Source organism: Antechinus flavipes, chromosome 3 (genome assembly GCF_016432865.1).
Source record: "Antechinus flavipes isolate AdamAnt ecotype Samford, QLD, Australia chromosome 3, AdamAnt_v2, whole genome shotgun sequence".
Taxonomy (NCBI): Eukaryota; Metazoa; Chordata; class Mammalia; order Dasyuromorphia; family Dasyuridae; genus Antechinus; species Antechinus flavipes.
The window spans coordinates 184099240-184117880 of record NC_067400.1 but is presented as its reverse complement, the minus strand read 5'-3'; the positions used below and the strand labels follow the sequence as shown (position 1 = coordinate 184117880).

The following is an 18641-nucleotide window of genomic DNA, read 5'->3' as shown; positions in this document are numbered from 1 at the left end:
CAAGAAAAAGATGGAATTAAGGAAACTATGTCTTTGGTTTAAATAATTCTCATACTCTAAACCAAAAATTCAGTTCTTTTATCTCCTTTAGAGAAACAAAAAGGAGAGGGTAATGCTGATAGTTGTGATGTCAATTTCTTCTCTTATTCTAAGATATTTGCCTATTGGAGTCTGTTTGGACTGAGCCTAGCACTTCTGTAACAGATTTTTTCAATATTAAGTTTAGCTTTCTTAAATATTTTAAAGTTCTTAGTAATTGTTTGCACATTTAAGTAGGCAACAATCCACATATGGCTTGCCTGTATATCATTACCCATAAAGAAATAAACAGACACATTCCAATAAATTGTTCTCTTGGTTTTATTCCTTCAACTATCTCTCCAGATTCTCTCTCTTGTCCAGCAATCAAGTTCAAACTTAATGTTTTATTTAAGTTATACCTAAAGAATATTCATTGAGAAATAGTTTCCCTTTTCAATCATTAATTACTTACTAAATATATTATAACACTGAGCCTTATACTGTGACACAATACTGGAAATCTGAATCCCATTTTGCTGTCTACTCATCATTACTTGTTTTTCTTCTTCATTACCTTCTATTCTTCTTACTTGTCCCCAAGGTCCTTTTTGTATTATTATTGCTTTTGAGGTTTCTCCTACTTAAATATTTCTGATTACTTCCCTACAGAATTCATCTGTATAGATAGTTCAAATAAACTAGTAGTTCTCGTTCTACGTATTTTTTTTTTTTGCTTATTTTGATTGTTATTATTTTCAAACCTTTTGGTATTTATGACATTTTCTATATTTACATTACATCATTTCTTTATTCCTCTGTTTCTCATTAACAAAGATGTTAAATCATAGTATACTTAAAGTGTTCTCTAGGTATCTCACAAAATCATTACATTTCTATCTATGATTGCCCATGGGTGTTACAACTTCTTAACAAGATATTTCACTTCAACAGTGTGAAAATAGAACCCAGCAAACCTCAAATTCTCTTTTAAATGTTCCATGTTCTCTTCTTTCCAGGATAAATATTAGGAGTTTGTAATGCATGTAAAAACAAATAAATAAGGAAAGCTCACCTATGACATCATAGATATGCTACAATTATTAATATAGAAGATAGAATATAATATAGAATATATACATATACAAATATAACTATATCCAGATAAAGAAAACTTGAAAGATCATATTTTATTTATGTTTAATAAATGTCAGTGCTTTATAGTAATTCAGCACTGTATTTAAAAGCTTACATATAATTACATATGTTATAGTTATTTTATCTACAAGAAAACAAAGTATCACTAAATATATACACATTTAAAACATATATGTAATATGTATGTGTAATTAGCATTTTAGATAACTGACATAAATTAAAGCAAAATAATTTTGCTGCTGATTTATAATTATAGAAAGCTAATCAAAAGATATTATGATTTGAACCATATCAATATCTGCAACATGTAATCACTCTTAAATTTAGCTTTCACTATCTAGACACATGTACATATATACAAAACAGCAATTTCTTTGTAAATCATAAATATTTCTTATTTTAAAATGCTCATGGGGAAACTCACACCTGCCACCTTTTAAAACTTTCTCCTTAGAGGCTTCACTGAAATCTCAAGTGTTGTAATTAGTTTCTTTATCAAACAAACAAAAATGCTGAATGAATTTTGTCGAATATATTTCCTAGACACCATCCTGAATGTGATCTATAAATTCATTAATCTGATTTATGGATGTCTCAAATCTAGCCAAATTATGCGAAATACTGAGATGATAGCAAATTTTATACCTTTGTTCCATTCCATTTTTACCTGGAAATGCAATAATTAAAATATAAGACGTGCTATAGAAAATTATCAAATTAGCAATTCTTTAAGAAGCACTGGCACATAAAGCTCTGATTGGAAACTAGTCAAACTAACCAGAAGGGGTTTTTTGTCTACCTTTTCCCCTTCTCCATCAAAAACAAAAACTCTTAATCATCAGATTTCAAAGGAAACTGATTGATGCGTTTTCACTTGTTATTCATTCTCACTAAGATATGAATAACACTCAAACTTTATTGCTTCTCAGAGTTGATAGACAACCTCCCTTCAACATCACTCCTCCCAAAACTATCAAGGATGGTTGGAAGGAAACATCATTGATTAAAATAAAAATTTTTCATCTGATTCCAAATTGATAATTTGTCACCAAAAAAAGCCTCAGAATTAAACAAGTCTGCTCTATATAAATGTTAACAGTCTATCATCCCTAAGTATTGGTTCGTAAAGTCTGATATTTTGGTTTTCACAACTATTTCAATCCCCATTCAAACACTAATAGTATTTTTTGCCAAAGTTTTTCAGTTTCTTATTTTCCTGAAGCTCTCTCAAACTCTTTATGCCTCAGTTTCCTCACCTGTAAAATAACATGTTTGGAATAGATAACTTGCAACTCTAGATCAAAGATTCCATTATCCTTACACAAACCTCATTCCATTATCAATTCCAAGTATAAATATAGATTCTATATTCTATATGCTATCCTTTCATGAGTCATATTTAAAAGTCTAGGAATTTTATCTTTTTGGAACTTACACTGAAAAAGAAATTGCTTATATCATCATAGATGTATGCCAGGTTTAACTGGTTAAGAAGATCAAAATAAGCTCACAGAAGGAAAAGCTAAACAATTTTTTTATTCAGACTTTCACACAGATACATCTATTGGCTGGCTAAAAAGTTTTTGTTGATTGTTTCTTAAAAATCTATCCTATAAATACTGCAGGGATTAAAGTTTTGAAAGCAATATGATGACAAAGAATAATTATATGCATTTTGTAAAAATTATATTTTATAAAAAGAGAAGTTAGTAATTGTAATTGAAAAGTCTATTCAGAAATTCATTTCTCTTCTAAAGTCATGTATATGCAAATATGTTACAATACTGTCTATATGTATTGTACATTTTTTCTTTCAGAATTAAAGATTATCTTATATCCTAAAATGAAGGCTAAACTGAAACACATAAAAACATATTTAACCATAAAATCATCCACATATATTGTTCAGTGTAAATGCACATCAAAGTTTTCCATGTCTTTCCTGAAGATATAGTACAATTCTAACTAAAAAACTGAAGTTGTTGGAAAAATACTATGAAAGTGCTTTTTATACCTAGTTCTAATTCTTTATTTTTCATAACATTTTTTAAAAGTTCTAAGACTCTTAAATAAAGGGCTTATGGCCAGTTTGCATGAGAAAAATGCTGATGGATATAATAGCTATTTTTCCTATCAATGGTCCATGATTAACAGAATGAAACTTTAGAAATTTCTGTATTTAACAACCTGTTGCTAACATTTAAAATTTTTGCTGCATTTTTTTCTTTTAAATTTGCATTAAGTTCTGATTCATAACATTATTGGAAAACTGAACTTGAGTTATTATTGTGAATATATTCAAATTCAAATATATAAACTGTACATAAATCCAGAGTGAAAAAGGACTCAGAAATTTGAGCTCCTATCTGTCTCCCTAAGGAATTGTAGCGTTTAGTAAGCCCAGTCAGAATTGAACAGCCATTCTTCAGGGTAGTTAATCTGTTACATTTTAAAAGGATGGTACAACATGATTTCTGATATCACAACTATTTATGGAATATACTATACATTACTAAATTCAATCTGAGTTGACTTGCATTTAGCATTATTTTGACATTTTTATTCTGCGTCTATTATAACTGAGACTAGGAAATTGAGATCAGACCTCTAGGTCAGAAAAATATGGATTCAAGTCTCACTTCTCAAAAATATTAATCATATAATCCCTTAGCCAATTTCTGAATGCTAGATGTTACCAATATGTACTGGTTCACTAAGTTCCTCACAGAGAATTCCCTCGAATGGTTAAATCATAAATGAGATTAAAAAGTAGAGAGAGGAAGGGGGGAAACCTATGTATCTGGGATAATTAATTCTATTTTGGGAACTGGTTATTATTTGGTAATAGACATTTAAAATTATAACTGTATGAAAAGCTTATATTTGACATATCTCCTTAACGTAACATATTTTTTCTAAAATAAGCAAAAGTCCTTTCTACTTTTATGTGTTTTAAATTATTACAAACAAGGTAAAAGTTTTAAACAAATCACAAAAAAGAACCTGATTTTAAGTGGGTATTCTGATTTCAACTTGAAAATAAGATAATTAAACAATCTGAATCCTACTCTCAAGCTGAATTGTCAAGCTTACTTCCAAAACCCTGAACATAAAAGCTGTGTACCGATGTCCCAAGTTACCAGAACCAGTGGAATTTTTTTTTAAATTGTTTTCTAAACCTTCATGAACCAAAACTTTTAGTTTGCATAAGGTTCTAGTTACAATAGTAATAAAACCGTCATTCCAGGCCGTAACCCAGCTGAGCAATTCCACCCAGGCCTGTTGTTTTTTCAACATTAAATTTTAAAACATTCCATTTATCCTATAAAGAAAACAAAAGCACAGTTGATTATTAATTAATGAAAATGGGCTTAGGTCAATATTAATGCAGCCCACACCATGGGTTCAGGATATGGAGATTACCAATGATTTTAATTGGTTCTGAATTATATTTATTGTTCTAAATTTCTCTAACACCAATACTTTTCTCCCCTACATTTTACGGGGGGAAAAAAGGTATGGCAAAGCGAGAGATTTAAACTGACCTATTTGTTTTAGGAAACTAGTCTCTTGTAGTTCTCACATCCCAAAGTACCACAATGACTTGAAATCTTTTATGTTCTAGTAAAATAAAAAAAAATCAAAGATTATTTGTTCCCTTTCTTTAAAAAAAAAAATCCATCACAATTAAATATCAAGGTAGACAAAACTATTAAAATATAAATAGATCAGATATATAATACAGAAAGGTTGAATCAAAATAAAAAATATTTATTAGATCAACAATGACTAAAGGTTAATGAAAATGGCTTTCTCCTTTATAACATGTAAAGTCTACTAATGACCCATAATACTAAATACATATACAATATAGTACTATATATACTAAAATACTATATGTATCATTATAGTCTGTGCTATTAAATGCATGTACCATATATAGATATAGATATAGATACACATGTATATATGTATACAATATACATATGTATATGTACTATATAGTATATATGTGTACACATAAGTATATAAACATATACTTATGTGTACACTTATATACTACATATAGTACTATATACATATTACATAAATGTATATGGATATACATGCTACATGCATATGCATACTACATGCATATGTTATGCATATTGCATATATGCATATAGTGCTATCTATGCACATGTGTATATATATAGAACATATAATAGTATATATTTTATATATATGTGCTGCGCAACTATAGTATAGTACTATACTGTACTACCAAAGTATAATATGGTATATAGTACTATATTTTATATGTGTGTGTGTGTGTATATATCTACACACACACACACACACACACACACACACACACACACAATGCTAATGTGATACCTGTCTCCAAGCATATAAAGGGGTGTCATCTAGAAAAGGAATTAGACTTGTTCTGTTTGGCTTCAAAGGGGGAAAAAAAATGTAGAGGTTTCAAAGAGACAAATTTTGGCTTAATATTAAGAAAATTTTCCTAAATATAAGTTGTTTAAAAGTGGAATGAGCTGCCTCAAAAAGTGATAGTTTCCCTTCACTGCAGGTTTTTAGTCCTAGTAGACTTCATAATAAAAGAAAAAATATGTTCATATAGTACTATATGTAATATAGAGTACTATAATATGCCAATAGGAACTGTTTTTTAAATGTAAAATTGATGCAAAAATCAAGTGTATCTGATCATGCTTCAATGGCTAATACTATATTATTTGTAATATGTCTCACATGTAGTCCTTTCTATCATGATATTAGTATTTTGGGAACCATATTTATTCTGTATTCAGTAACTGATTAATAGGTCATATATGTCATAATATGATTATCATAGTTTCAAAGGTATAGTAGCAAATGTGTCCCTTCAAGAATCAACAGAAATTTTAATGCAATAACATTATTGCATTGCAATAATTGAATGCAAATTCATTATATTTAGTATGCCAAATGGAAATTTCTGCATAGAATGAAGAATATCATAGAAGAAAATACAACCTCTCTGATTTGACATTTAGTACCTCAATTGCCTCAACCTTTTGAGTCTTATCTTTTACACTTTTCACCAGCTTCTGCCTTGCTTTGAAAATCCTGCTTTCTGTAATGACCAGCAGGATGAATACAGAGAGTACTGGCGAGACTTACACGAACTGATGCTAAGTGAAACGAGCAGAACCAGGAGATCATTATATACCTCAACAACGATACTGTTTGAGGATGTATTCTGATGGAAGTGGATCTCTTCGATAAAGAGAGCTTTAATTGATCAAAGATGAGCAGAAGTAGATACACCCAAAGAAAGAACACTGGGAAATGAATATAAACTGCTTGCATTTTTTTTTCTTCCCGGGTTATTTATACCTTCTGAATTCAATTCTCTCTGTGCAACAAGAAAACTGTTCAGTTCTGCACATATATATTGTATCTAGGATATACTGTAACCTATTCAACATGTAAAGGACTGCTTGCCATCTGGGGGGGGGGGAGGGAAAAATCGGAACAGAAGTGAATGCAAGGGATAATGCTGTAAAAAATTACCCCTGGCATGGGTCCTATCAATAAAAAGTTATTAAAAAAAAAAAGAAAGAAAGAAATACTGCTTTCTTTCAAAATTGCTTAAATGACATAGGAAGCTTTTCTTTATCATCATGTGTATTTGTGCTTTACTGGCCAAAGTATCAGATTCCCAGAGATTTTCTTCATACTAAATATATGCATTTCCTTCAGCTCACTTATGTGACGTTAACTCTTAAGGCCTTTCTTCATTCAAAGTATGTACTTTTCAACTTTCTTTCAACATCGTTCTTAAGCTGTAATTCCAAAATCAGAACACAAAACTCTAGATATTGTCTTACTGGGAAAGAATACAGTTTGATTATGAATATTTCTTTATTCCTTGAATGTATGCTTCTCAAAAGAGTCCCCAAACACTGTAAGTTTTCTGGCTTTATATTATATTATATTTAACTAAAGAATTACTAATAACCCTAATTGTTTTCAGACAAAATACTATCTGATCTTACCTTCCCTGTAGAGGGCCACAGATAGTGGGGGAACTCTGGGTGAGGTATGTTGGCTCTCATCTCCATTTGGGGACACCTCAGCCTTCCTGAGAAGGCAAGGGCCATGACAACATGTGTCCTATTTGAAGTAGAGATACTTATAGCAAGGATGCATCTATGTAATAGTAGCAAGATGGTTATGTGGCCCCACATGAGCAGCATTCTATATTTGGTGCATGCCTAGTATAATAAGCACATGAGCAGTGTGCTATAGTGATGTAATTGAATTAGGGTATTTAAGGCTGAGAGAACTTGAGATAAATGGACTCCATGTTTGACCATACACTTGGGTCCAACCCCTTCAACGCTCTCCTAAGATCAAGGACTTGGGCTGGTACCAAGATCCTCCAGAGAGCTAATCTGGACACTACACTTCCCCATCTCATAAAAAGTTAATTTTTTTAAAATAAAATTTTACATGTATTCCTATTAGATTTCTTCTTCTTTTATCAACATAATCTCCTAGTTTTTTGAGATACTTTTGGCCCTGTCTCTGTTCATTCATTGTGCTGTCATCCTTCCCAGTTTTGTGTGCAGTGGAAATATTATGATTATATATCTCATCCCTTTATCCAAATCATTGATAAAAATTTTAAGTAGCAAATCTGAAACATATTTTTAGACACTCTATTAAAGACCTCCTGCCAAGTTGAGATTAAACAATGGTTTAATAACTATTCTTTAAGGATTTCAACAAGTCTCAAATTCATAAAATTATATTATTTTCTAATAATATATGTCCATATTTCCCACCAAAAATACTAAATATTTTGTCAAATACTTGACAAATACCTAGGCAAACTACAACTACAACATCTCCTAGATATTCTAGTTTGATAACACTGTCAAAAAAAAAAATTAAGGTTAATCTCATAGGATCCATCTTAATGAATCTATTCTGGCTTTCTAATCATTGTTTCTATTTTTTCATATGTTTTTATTATCCACCTCTGAGCTAATTTGTTTTAGAATATCCCAAGGAATTAAAGCAAAACTAAGCTCATTGCCTTTTCATTTGAAAACTTTACTTTTTCTCTTTTTTGAAAAATAAGACTCTTCCCCCCTTTTCTAGAAACTGATGTAAACAGATAGAAAAGTGACATTTCAAAGTCAATAAGATATCTAATGGTTGGTGGAAAACTGAATTTTGAAAGCCAAAACAGAGACACATGTCAAAAGATTCATATTTGCAACCAAGTGGTAGATGTTTAGATAAATGTAATTGTTAGGGAAGAAGGAACATTTGTAATGATTTCCCAATGATGGAACACAAGTTATCACCTTTCTGTAGGAGGGGAAAAATGATTGTCTGCAATAAAAATATTAATGTCATATATATATATATATATATATATATATACATATATATATATATATACACATTCTTTACTTTATGAGGGTGACTCATTAGATAGAAAGGGTCTATTCCTTTGATCATGGTGAGGCAATAAAGGAAGTCTAGCACCACTGGGGGGAGGGGGACACTACAAATTGATACCACAAATTAAAGACTTGTCTCTTTTGTTCCATTTGTTTTGGCACTTTGATATATATATATTTTGTGAGTTCTTTATTGAAAGAAGTTCTTCCAATGATATCATTTTATTCATGCTCATTCTTTGTGTTGCTACTCTGCTCTTGCCTTCCTATTAGACTGCTATTCTGGTAGCCTTCTTGTAAGTTTTCTACATATAACTCCCACCTAACACCAACTGAAATTAAAAGTTTCTTCTACCCTCTACCTTAACTGATGGTAAGGTCCAGAATATTTAAAAAAGAATTAGGCCAGGAAAGGCTAGACAACTCTTCAGGTTACAACTATTTGGAGTACTACTGTACCAATCTATTCTCTCAAGGGTCTTGTGACCTGGAATCCAAACTAAAAAATCTGTTGAAAATAGTTTTAAGTCTCCACAAGATGACAAAATGGTTATCATCACATTTTGGCAATCAACCAAAAAGCATGTTAAGTGCTAGGAATATAAAGAAAGACACTATCATTATCCTTGTCCTCAAGAAGTTTCCTCAAGGAAAGGACAGTTCAAACGAGATTTAAATCAACAAGTATCTAACACCTCCAAGAAACAACAGAAAAATTAAGCAATACTCAATGTCTTTGTCAGCTACAACAAAGTACTTCAAAAATGAAGCATCTTTTTAAAAAAAAATTTTTTGGTCTTCTTTATGAGGAGGAAGAAAGGGATCTTGAGGACTTCCTAAGCTTCATGATGACACAGAGATTATAGAATGAGGAAGAATAAGAAAAAATAATTTATGTTTTTGAAAGTTAGGATGATATAAATTCACTAAACATAAATAATTTTAGAATAACCAGAAAACTCATAAAGGACTATGTCAAGTTTTATTAGAAGCTAATATTTCAGAACCTATGTTTTTCAAATATTAATATCTGCGCTAGAACCTTATTTTGGAAAAGTATACTATACCTTTTAACCAAAAATGGGGACAGAAATGTCTAGGACCTTTCAGTCTACAATGGGAATGCAGAAAGTCAAACAGTTCATAAAGAGTAGTCTGCTGTTAATGAGTGGTTGCAATGTCTGCCATGTAATCTGGGGACTGAACTTTAACAGTATTCATGTTTACAATATGAAAATATTTTTATTTTGAAAATCTAGGACAGATTCATTTACTCATAGACTTATATAGGATATCTACTGTCTCATGAAAAATGTGCTGTTATTTTCAGTGAGCACATCAATTAACTGGAGATGTGATATAGAAGGTCTATAGAAATATTTGGCTCACTAAAAAGACCAAAAATTGAAAATCATATTATGATTTATATATACTAGGCATGCATAAAATCATATCATATGTCATGTCATATCACATTCTAGCTTTGTGTGTATTATAAACAACAAGCATAAATGCACATATATATGTGATGTTCATATGAATTTACACATATCTTGATATATACATATATTTACACACATATGTATATACAAACATATGTGCAATGCACACTCATATATACACATATGTGTATGTAGATATAGATCTCTCTAGATCTAGATTTATAGAATCTGTGTTGAATGCAGATGAGAAAGATGAGAAAGAACCTCAAACAGGAGATGTCAACTGAGCTGAGCTTTGAAGTAAAGTAAAGAGTTTAAAAGGTGAAGTTAGAGGGGGGATGCTGGGCTAGTACATCTGAATGTCTCCAGATAAGCATAAATACAAATCATCTTACAATAATTGCCTATTATTTTACTAATTTGTATATTTTGGAAAACAAATCTACTATTAATCTGTCTCTCTCTCTCTTTCTCTCTGTCTTGGTCTCTTGTCTCTTTCAGAAGGAAGGGGCTAATGTATATGTACATCCCTATTATTCAAACAAACATCCCTAAACAAACATCCCTAAATTCGAGTCTTTACTCCTTCCAAAAATGTTATTCCATAAATTTGTTTAATTTTTACAAACACACCAGAATTCTCTGTGCCTATACTAGTAAGTATAGCAAAAGGCAACAAAAGGCTTCTAGGGAGATAAAATGTTGCTGAAATAGATGAATGCAAAGTCTAATTTGGTTTTTACCAAGGCTAGAGAACACACTCCTAAAAAAAGGGTGCTTTTAAAAATATATCAAGAACCAAAAAAAAAATATCAAGAATGTATCAGGTTTTTTTTTTTCCCAATTATTTCTCCCAAATTTCTTCTCCTTTAAAGTGCTTCTAAGGATAAAACAATAAGGATATAATTTATATATGATTGTCCTTTATATGTGTCCTACCTTGAAGATTGACAAAATAACTAATATGTGCATAAGTATATGTTTAAACAAGGTGCCATTTTAAATTACAATATATTTAGGATAAGATTTATAATATACTATACACACTATTACCTCAGATATTCATATTTGAGATTTTAATATATTATATAATGAATTGCTCCAGAATTAGAGTAAGCAGCATTCCCATATTTATAAATTCATTTTTTCTTAATTAAAAAAATCTCTAGTAGCTAAGAAATTCTTCTAGATTATGGGATCTTTCTCCATTTTGCAAATTTGGACAACTTTTTCATATTCCATGTACATTAAAGATTAATCATATTCAGCATATCCAAATGAGAAATCATTTCATCTTCTAAGAATAAATTTCAGTTTTATGAGTTTTATAATGAGTAAAAAGTGTTTTTTTTCACAGTCAGTCACTAAATTCAAGCACCTTGATTGGCAGGTCAGCAAGGCAAGCTACATAGGGAGCCTATTAAGAGTCCAAAAGCTCAACATTCAAATTCTACTCTAACTAATTCTGGCTGTTTGACCCTGGACAAAGTACTTAATTTTTCAGTGTCTTGGGCAACATTCTAAGATGTTAAATTGCAAAATTTTCCAGTATCTGATCTGCACTGATTGAGGGAAATACCTCAACCTATATTTCCCTACACCAATGAAATAAGAAGTCTGGAACTAACAACAACAACAAAAATGGGGGAGGAGGAGGGTGGGAATAGGCATGATATAATTCTATAGTAATTTAAGAGTAACTAAGTATACAGATGAAATGTGTTTTTATTCTTATTATTGGATGCAAAATAAGAAAAATATAACCTCATTTAATAAATATTCTGATTTTTCTGATTACATATTACAGATGTCAGCATATGGAACACTGCAATATAACAAAAATAACAAACTGTATATATAAATTCTGTTTTTAAAAAAAAAGGCTAAAAAGTTCTATGCCTGAGTTTAAAAAAATAGCAAGTAAAAGGATAATCTAAAAAGAAAAAGATTCTTATAAAATTCTAAAATACTATTTAGGTCTTGTTTTGTGAAGGGTCCATGTTCTATTTTCCCTCCAGAGCAGCACCAAAAGTTGAAGGCAAAGTTTGTTTGTTTGTTTGTTTGTTTTGTTTGTTTACTTCAGTTTTCTGGGGGGAAATCATGCTTGCTTGCTTATTCTTGATGGATGATGAAGGGATTTTGAATTTTTTAAAAGGTTTTATGATCTACAATTTGGTAAAACTCTACCATTGTCACACAATCAAGATGCAATATAAAGAACTGCTATAAAATTTCTATATAAATATATGTATATAATTTATCACTGAATAAGATTAATCTTAATACATAAAACCAACACTTTTAAATGGTGGACATTTCTCAAAATTCATAGAAAAAATATGTAAAAGATTATTCTTCACATTGGGATAATAAAGAAGTAGGAATCATAGACTCTTTGGGCTAGAAGAGAAATTAGATCAAGCTTAATGAGGAAACCGAGGGCCAAAAAGATGAACAATCAAAACATCAATTTCCCTAGTTGAATTTCCTTTAATGCCAAGCCAATTATATAATTCTTTGTTGAGCAAAAAGCAAACTGTTCATTTTACCAAAATCCATAGTTTTTGAGTCACTTACCCTTAGTTTTAGTTATAATCTCATTTTCCTAATTCAACCAATAGCATCATATTACCCCACAGTGACATGTATACAGAGCTAACATCAAACTTGTAATTTGCATAACATGACCATAAAAACTTTTAAAATATACTTCTTTGCTTCCACACTATATAATACTAGGGTTATAAAAAGCATTTTGACAAGACATTTTTAAACCTTGCAATTTCTGCTCCATAAATCACAGCAGATTTTTACTTTATTTCATTTTGAATCTGCTACACAGTAGTAGGCAGGCAATGTATTAGTCATCTGATTCATTTGACCTCCTACCTTGTCCTATAAATACTAAATCAGAACAAAAATTCTAGTTATAGTCCTCATGGAGAAAAGAAAACAATAAATTACGGCTTGCTACTGTAATTCTAGCAAGCTAGTTAATTACATTTGTTTCATATATATCCAAACAGCGTGGTATATTAATTACATTCTGTAATACCAAGCTCTTCTGATTCACTGTCACTTCCACTGAACACTTTAATTGTATTCCTTCTAGTTACACACCATTTTTTTTTTTGGTGGGGCTTTTTTTGTTTGTTTTTAACATGATGATAATTTTGTAGACTGTACAAATTTTACATGTATGTTTCTGATTTTGTTAATCATAAGCTCATAATTTATATGAAAAATAAATCAATTATCCTAAAGGCTATATTAAATCCTTCTAAGTATAGCAATAAATTTTTTAAAATAGCCTACAGGAAGAATCTATATTTCTCCATTTCAAGAACCCAAACTTATTAAAGCATGATCTATGTGGAATACATTAAAGTTTCCATAATGTAACCTTAAAAAGTGAGTTCCAAAATGTTTCCACCTAGAAAAAGAAAAACAAAAAAACAGAAACAATAAGAGGTATGCATTATCTCTTGTCATAAGAGCAAAAGATAAGTTGCCCATTACTGCAAACATACAGTCTATATTAAGTAAACTTATCAGTATCACTTCCAGTTTATAAGGAAGCCTCCTTTTCTGACACATAAGGTTCCCTCAAATAGAAGCTTCTAGGAGCAAAGTTTGCTCCTAAAGAAATGCAAAAATGACAAGTGTCCCAGATAATGAATTAAGTCAGAATACAAAAACTAATGCAAAGTTTAAATTGAAACCAAAAAAGGAGAATTAATATAAGGAGTTTAAAACTACAATGAATCCTAGACACAGCTATTCTTCATGAATGTTAAATGATGTAAAACATTACAATTCATATTATGCAACACTGGTAATTATAGTACATAGAATTCAAGTTTTTAGCATAACAATCCCTAACCCTTTCTTTTCTTTATCCTTTTTTGCTAATAATTGTATCAATATCAACTTATCTTTTAGTTTCTTCATTTCAAATATTTTTAAATTCCACCTCACCCAAAAGAAACTCATAACCTATGGAAAATGCTCAGAAAACCAAATATGAACAAAAGACATAAAAACCTAAGCAATATTAGCTCCTTGACAGACTGACTCAATCTAGAGACACCTACACCTGTTCAGAATCCCCATTGTCTTTGAACACTCCCAGCTAAACATTCCCTATTAGCAAGCATATTTTCCTGTTAGATCACTGCTTTCCTGTTTCATAGCCACAGAAGATCTCCCTCTACTTTTGACAGTTTTGTCCATAAACTCTAAATTCTTCATGCTAATTTCATAGAATAAATGCATTCTCCAAAACATAGGTCAAAAAAGATAATCTACTCATTGAATCATCTTCCAAAATGACAATTACTATATTTGATAAGTTGCTACTTTAAACGAAAATTCAGCCACTAAATCACAGAAAATTAAATCAAAATGGCATATAGTCATATATGAAAGATTCACTTTGACATTTCCTTTTCCTAATCACACTGATAAATTGCTATTCATTTTTTTTATCATTTTTTGAAATAGGAAAAAATCTTGTTGCAAAGATACTTTAAACATTTTTAAAAACAAAAGAAAAAACAAGCTCCCCCTAAACAGCCCCCCACAAAAGCTCTTGTACCATACAACATGCTTTAATTAAAACAAATCTATTTAAGATGTTCTTGTTATTTTACATATGTCTGTAATTAGACTCAAAGAAGAACCAATCTACAAAAAAGAATTTTGGCTTAAGGTTTTAAACTTACCATTAACCTGAAAATACGCAAATCCACAGAGGAGGAGTTGTGTAAACATTAGTAGACACATTCTGACATACTAAAAATGATCCAGATTGCTTAAAATACCAATCCCAGAAAACAAGATGGGTGTCTTTAAAAAAAAAAAAAAAAAGATGTAGGTCTTAATTTAGATTTCCCTAGAAGCTAATTAAAGGGCAAATCTCAAGATCAAAAGATGTTGAAAAGATCTCGAATAGGGCACATTTAGATACATCCAGATTAATAGAGGGAGTTCCAAAGGCTGCTAGATTTCCACACTCTGCTTACTAAATCCGCACCAATCCACCTCAGGTAGAAGAATTATTCAAGTCTAAAACGCAGTTTTTAGATTCCATTCAATCCAAAGCCAAGTTCTTTCTTCAGAAGCCAAGAAGAAATAGGAAGAAAAGAACCTAATTCCTAGAAATTGTTCCAAAAATTACCCATCATTCTGACGAAAAGGCATGAGCTTGATCGCTTCTTTTCTTCCCACCCTCTCTCTTTCTCATCCACATTAGTTCCAGGTCCAGTTTTGCTGTTGTGGTTTTGTTTTGTTTATTTGTTTTTGTTTTTGTCTTGTTTTTCACTTAACTTCCATAATAAGAATGTGACAATGCAACCAAAATTTTTGCAGGAGGGTTTGACTTGGAGTTGGTTTTGTGGTGTTTTATTTTTTCCTTGCTGCAACCTTTTCCTCACTGTTTTGTCCTTTTCCAAAAGAATGAGAAGAAGATTCAGAAGAAAAATTTCAAAAAGAAACTAAGATCGTTACTCTCAATATAGCGATGTTAAAGGGAAGGAAAGAAAAAGTGAACGGCAAGGATAGGGCTACGGCTGGCTGTGCCCTGCCGCCGTTGCTTCTGGTGCTGCCCGCGGCAGCGGCCACCGACGCTGCTCCTGCTGCTATGAAACTGTGAATGGTAAGTGCTCACTGAAGGAGCTTAAACTGGATGGGGTGTGTGTGAGTGTGTGTGTGTGTGTGTGTGTGTGTGTGTGTGTGTATGTGTGTATGTGTCTGTGTGTTCGAGCGGGCGTGCGCCTTGTAAAAAGATGGAGAGAGCCCAGGGCAGCACAATCCAGTATCTGCTTTTGCTGTTGTTGCTGTTGCTATTGCTGTAGTTGATGTTGTTGTTGCTGCCGATGCCGATGCCGATGCCGATGCCGATGCCGATGCAGCTGCGTCTGTCTCTGCTGCCTCTGCCTCTGTCGCTGCCGCCGCCCTTTTTGCTGCAGATCAGCCTGGAGGCCCCAGAACTTGGCGTCCTTCTCCCTTCGGAACTGCTGCTGCTGCTGCTGCTGCTGCTCCTGCTGCTGCTGCTAGACCGACTGGAGGAAGGAAATGAGGGAGGAGAGGCGAAGAAACAGCTCTTAGTCAGTGGGCCTGGGGAAAAGAGAAAATGAGGGCGTGGACTAAGCTCCTTCCACTTCCAGACTCTACCACATGCCCACTCCCTGGGATCTTGGCTGGGAAGGGGGAGGGAAGAGAAGGGAAGGGAAGGGATGTAAGTGGATAAAGAAAAGGGAAAGCTATGCTAGGGTGAAAACTGGCGGTGCAGATACTAAATTCCTTCCTCTCTTCACCAAACCTCGCCCCTCTCCTGTTTCAGAAAGGTAGAATTTACGTGACTGCTCCTCTCTGCTTCCCATTTAATGAGCAGGTAATTTTCTTGGTGAGTGGTTTCATGGAAGCACTGCCTAATTATTTATATTCTTTCTACCTGCCTAATACGCGCGCGCGGGACGCCCCCTTCATCTTTAAAAGAAATGAATATACGAAAGGATAAAACAAAAACCCTTCAGAAGGAAGTGTTATTTTCCAGAGATTGGTAAAAGAGTATCTCTCCCTTCCCCCATTAAGAAAATAATCTGCAAACATTCAAGTATAAGATCCATTGCTCCTCTTACGTAGGCGGGAAATGAAAAGCTTATAGGCCCTTTTGTGTTTGGAATTTGCCTCATGACTTAAAAAATTAGTTTAAAGCGAGCTCACCTCTGTAAACCAAAGGCTTTTTTTAAGGGGAAAAAAAAAAGATCCCAGAAAAGAAAAAATATAGAAGTTGAAAGATACCTAAATATTCTTTATCTTGAGATATAAACCTCAAAATTAAATTTGTAAAAAGTCTAAAATCTATGAAGTTAAACTAAAAATCACGTTGAATCATTAAGTGTTACAACAAATGAAAACCAAAAATGGGGTGGGAGGGAGATATGGAAGCTGTAATTAAAAGGAGTTTAAAAAAAACAAACAGTAGATCTACTGAAGATCAAGAGAAAGCAGATTTAGATCAAAGAAATCCATGCATACTCAGGGTCTTTAGTGTAAATAATGTGTATGAGAACACGTGTGATCACTGGCTAGCTGGTAGCTGTTTGATGCTTGTGCTGACGTTTAGACAGTAGCTTACAAGAACACACACACAGGTCTTTGAGCCAAGTATAATATTAGACAGTGTATCTTTACTTCCCCCTGCTGGAGTAAAGTAAGAAAAATATTTTATATGTAAGGAAATCTCTTCTTTCAGTATTTGTGTTGCCATTTGAACTTAATTTTTAAGTTCCACATCACCTTATTTACAAAATTCATCTGCATTACCAGCCAGAAGTAAGGACAATAGCTAGGCAATTTAAGACTGACAAATTCTTTTTGTCATAAAATATTTAAAAAATAATGAATACTGTGATCCACAGCTCTCTAAAAAGAAATGTTAAGTGTTGGTGGAATTGTGAACACATCCAGCCATTCTGGAGAGCAATTTGGAACTATGCTTAAAAAGTTATCAAACTGTGCATACCCTTTGATCCAGCAGTGTTTCTACTGGGCTTATACCCCAAAGAGATACTAAAGAAGGAAAAGGGACCTGTATGTGCCAAAATGTTTGTGGCAGCCCTGTTTGTAGTGGCTAGAAGCTGGAAAATGAATGGATGCCCATCAATTGGAGAATGGTTGAGTAAATTGTGGTATATGAACATTATGGAATATTATTGTTCTGTAAGGAATGACCAGCAGGATGAATACAGAGAGGACTGGCGAGACTTACATGAACTGATGCTAAGTGAAATGAGCAGAACCAGGAGATCATTATATACCTCAACAACGATACTGTTTGAGGATGTATTCTGATGGAAGTGGATCTCTTCAATAAAGAGAGCTAATTCAGTTTCAATTGATCAAAGATGGGCAGAAGCAGCTACACCCAAAGAAAGAACACTGGGAGATGAATATAAACTGCTTGCATTTTTGTTTTTCTTCCCGGGTTATTTATACCTTCTGAATCCAATTCTCCCTGTGCAACAAGAAAACTGTTCGGTTCTGCACAAGTATATTGTATCCAGGATATACTGTAACCTATTCAACATGCAAAGGATTGCTTGCCATCTCGGAGAGGGGATAGAGGGAGAGAGGGGAAAAATCGGAACACAAGTGAATGCAAGGGATAATGTTGTAAAAAAATTACCCTGGCATGAGTTCTATCAATAAAACGTTATTTAAAAAAATAAAAAGAAATGTTAACTTTTTATGCAATTCACATATAATGATTTTGAAACTGGAATACTTTTAATTGTGTCATATAATATGAAGATGTGGTAGAGAAGACTGAAATTGTGTTAATAATTCTGGTCACGAGTGATCGTATCACCAAAAATTGTGGAATTGTCATATATGAGCAATGATAAATATTGTTCTCTTGTCATATCCAACTCTTTGTGACTACATTTAAAGTTTTCTTAGCAAAGATACTGGAGTGGCTTGACATTTCATTCCCCAGCTCATTTTACAAATGAGAAACTGAGGCAGAGTTAAGCAACTTGTCCAAGATCACACA

The 18641-nt window shown here is 32.3% G+C and overlaps 1 protein-coding gene across 1 annotated transcript in view; it reads right to left on the bottom strand.

Annotated features, from left to right (window-relative positions):
• Nucleotides 1–15781, bottom strand: part of ROBO2 (roundabout guidance receptor 2) — a 636650-nt gene extending 620869 nt beyond the window's left edge. The window contains exon 1 of the mRNA XM_051990556.1: nt 14806–15781. Coding sequence (XP_051846516.1) covers nt 14806–14866 — 61 coding nt within the window. The 5' untranslated portion in view covers nt 14867–15781. The remainder of the gene's footprint in view (nt 1–14805) is intronic.
• Between the last annotated feature and the right edge of the window lie 2860 nt (nt 15782–18641).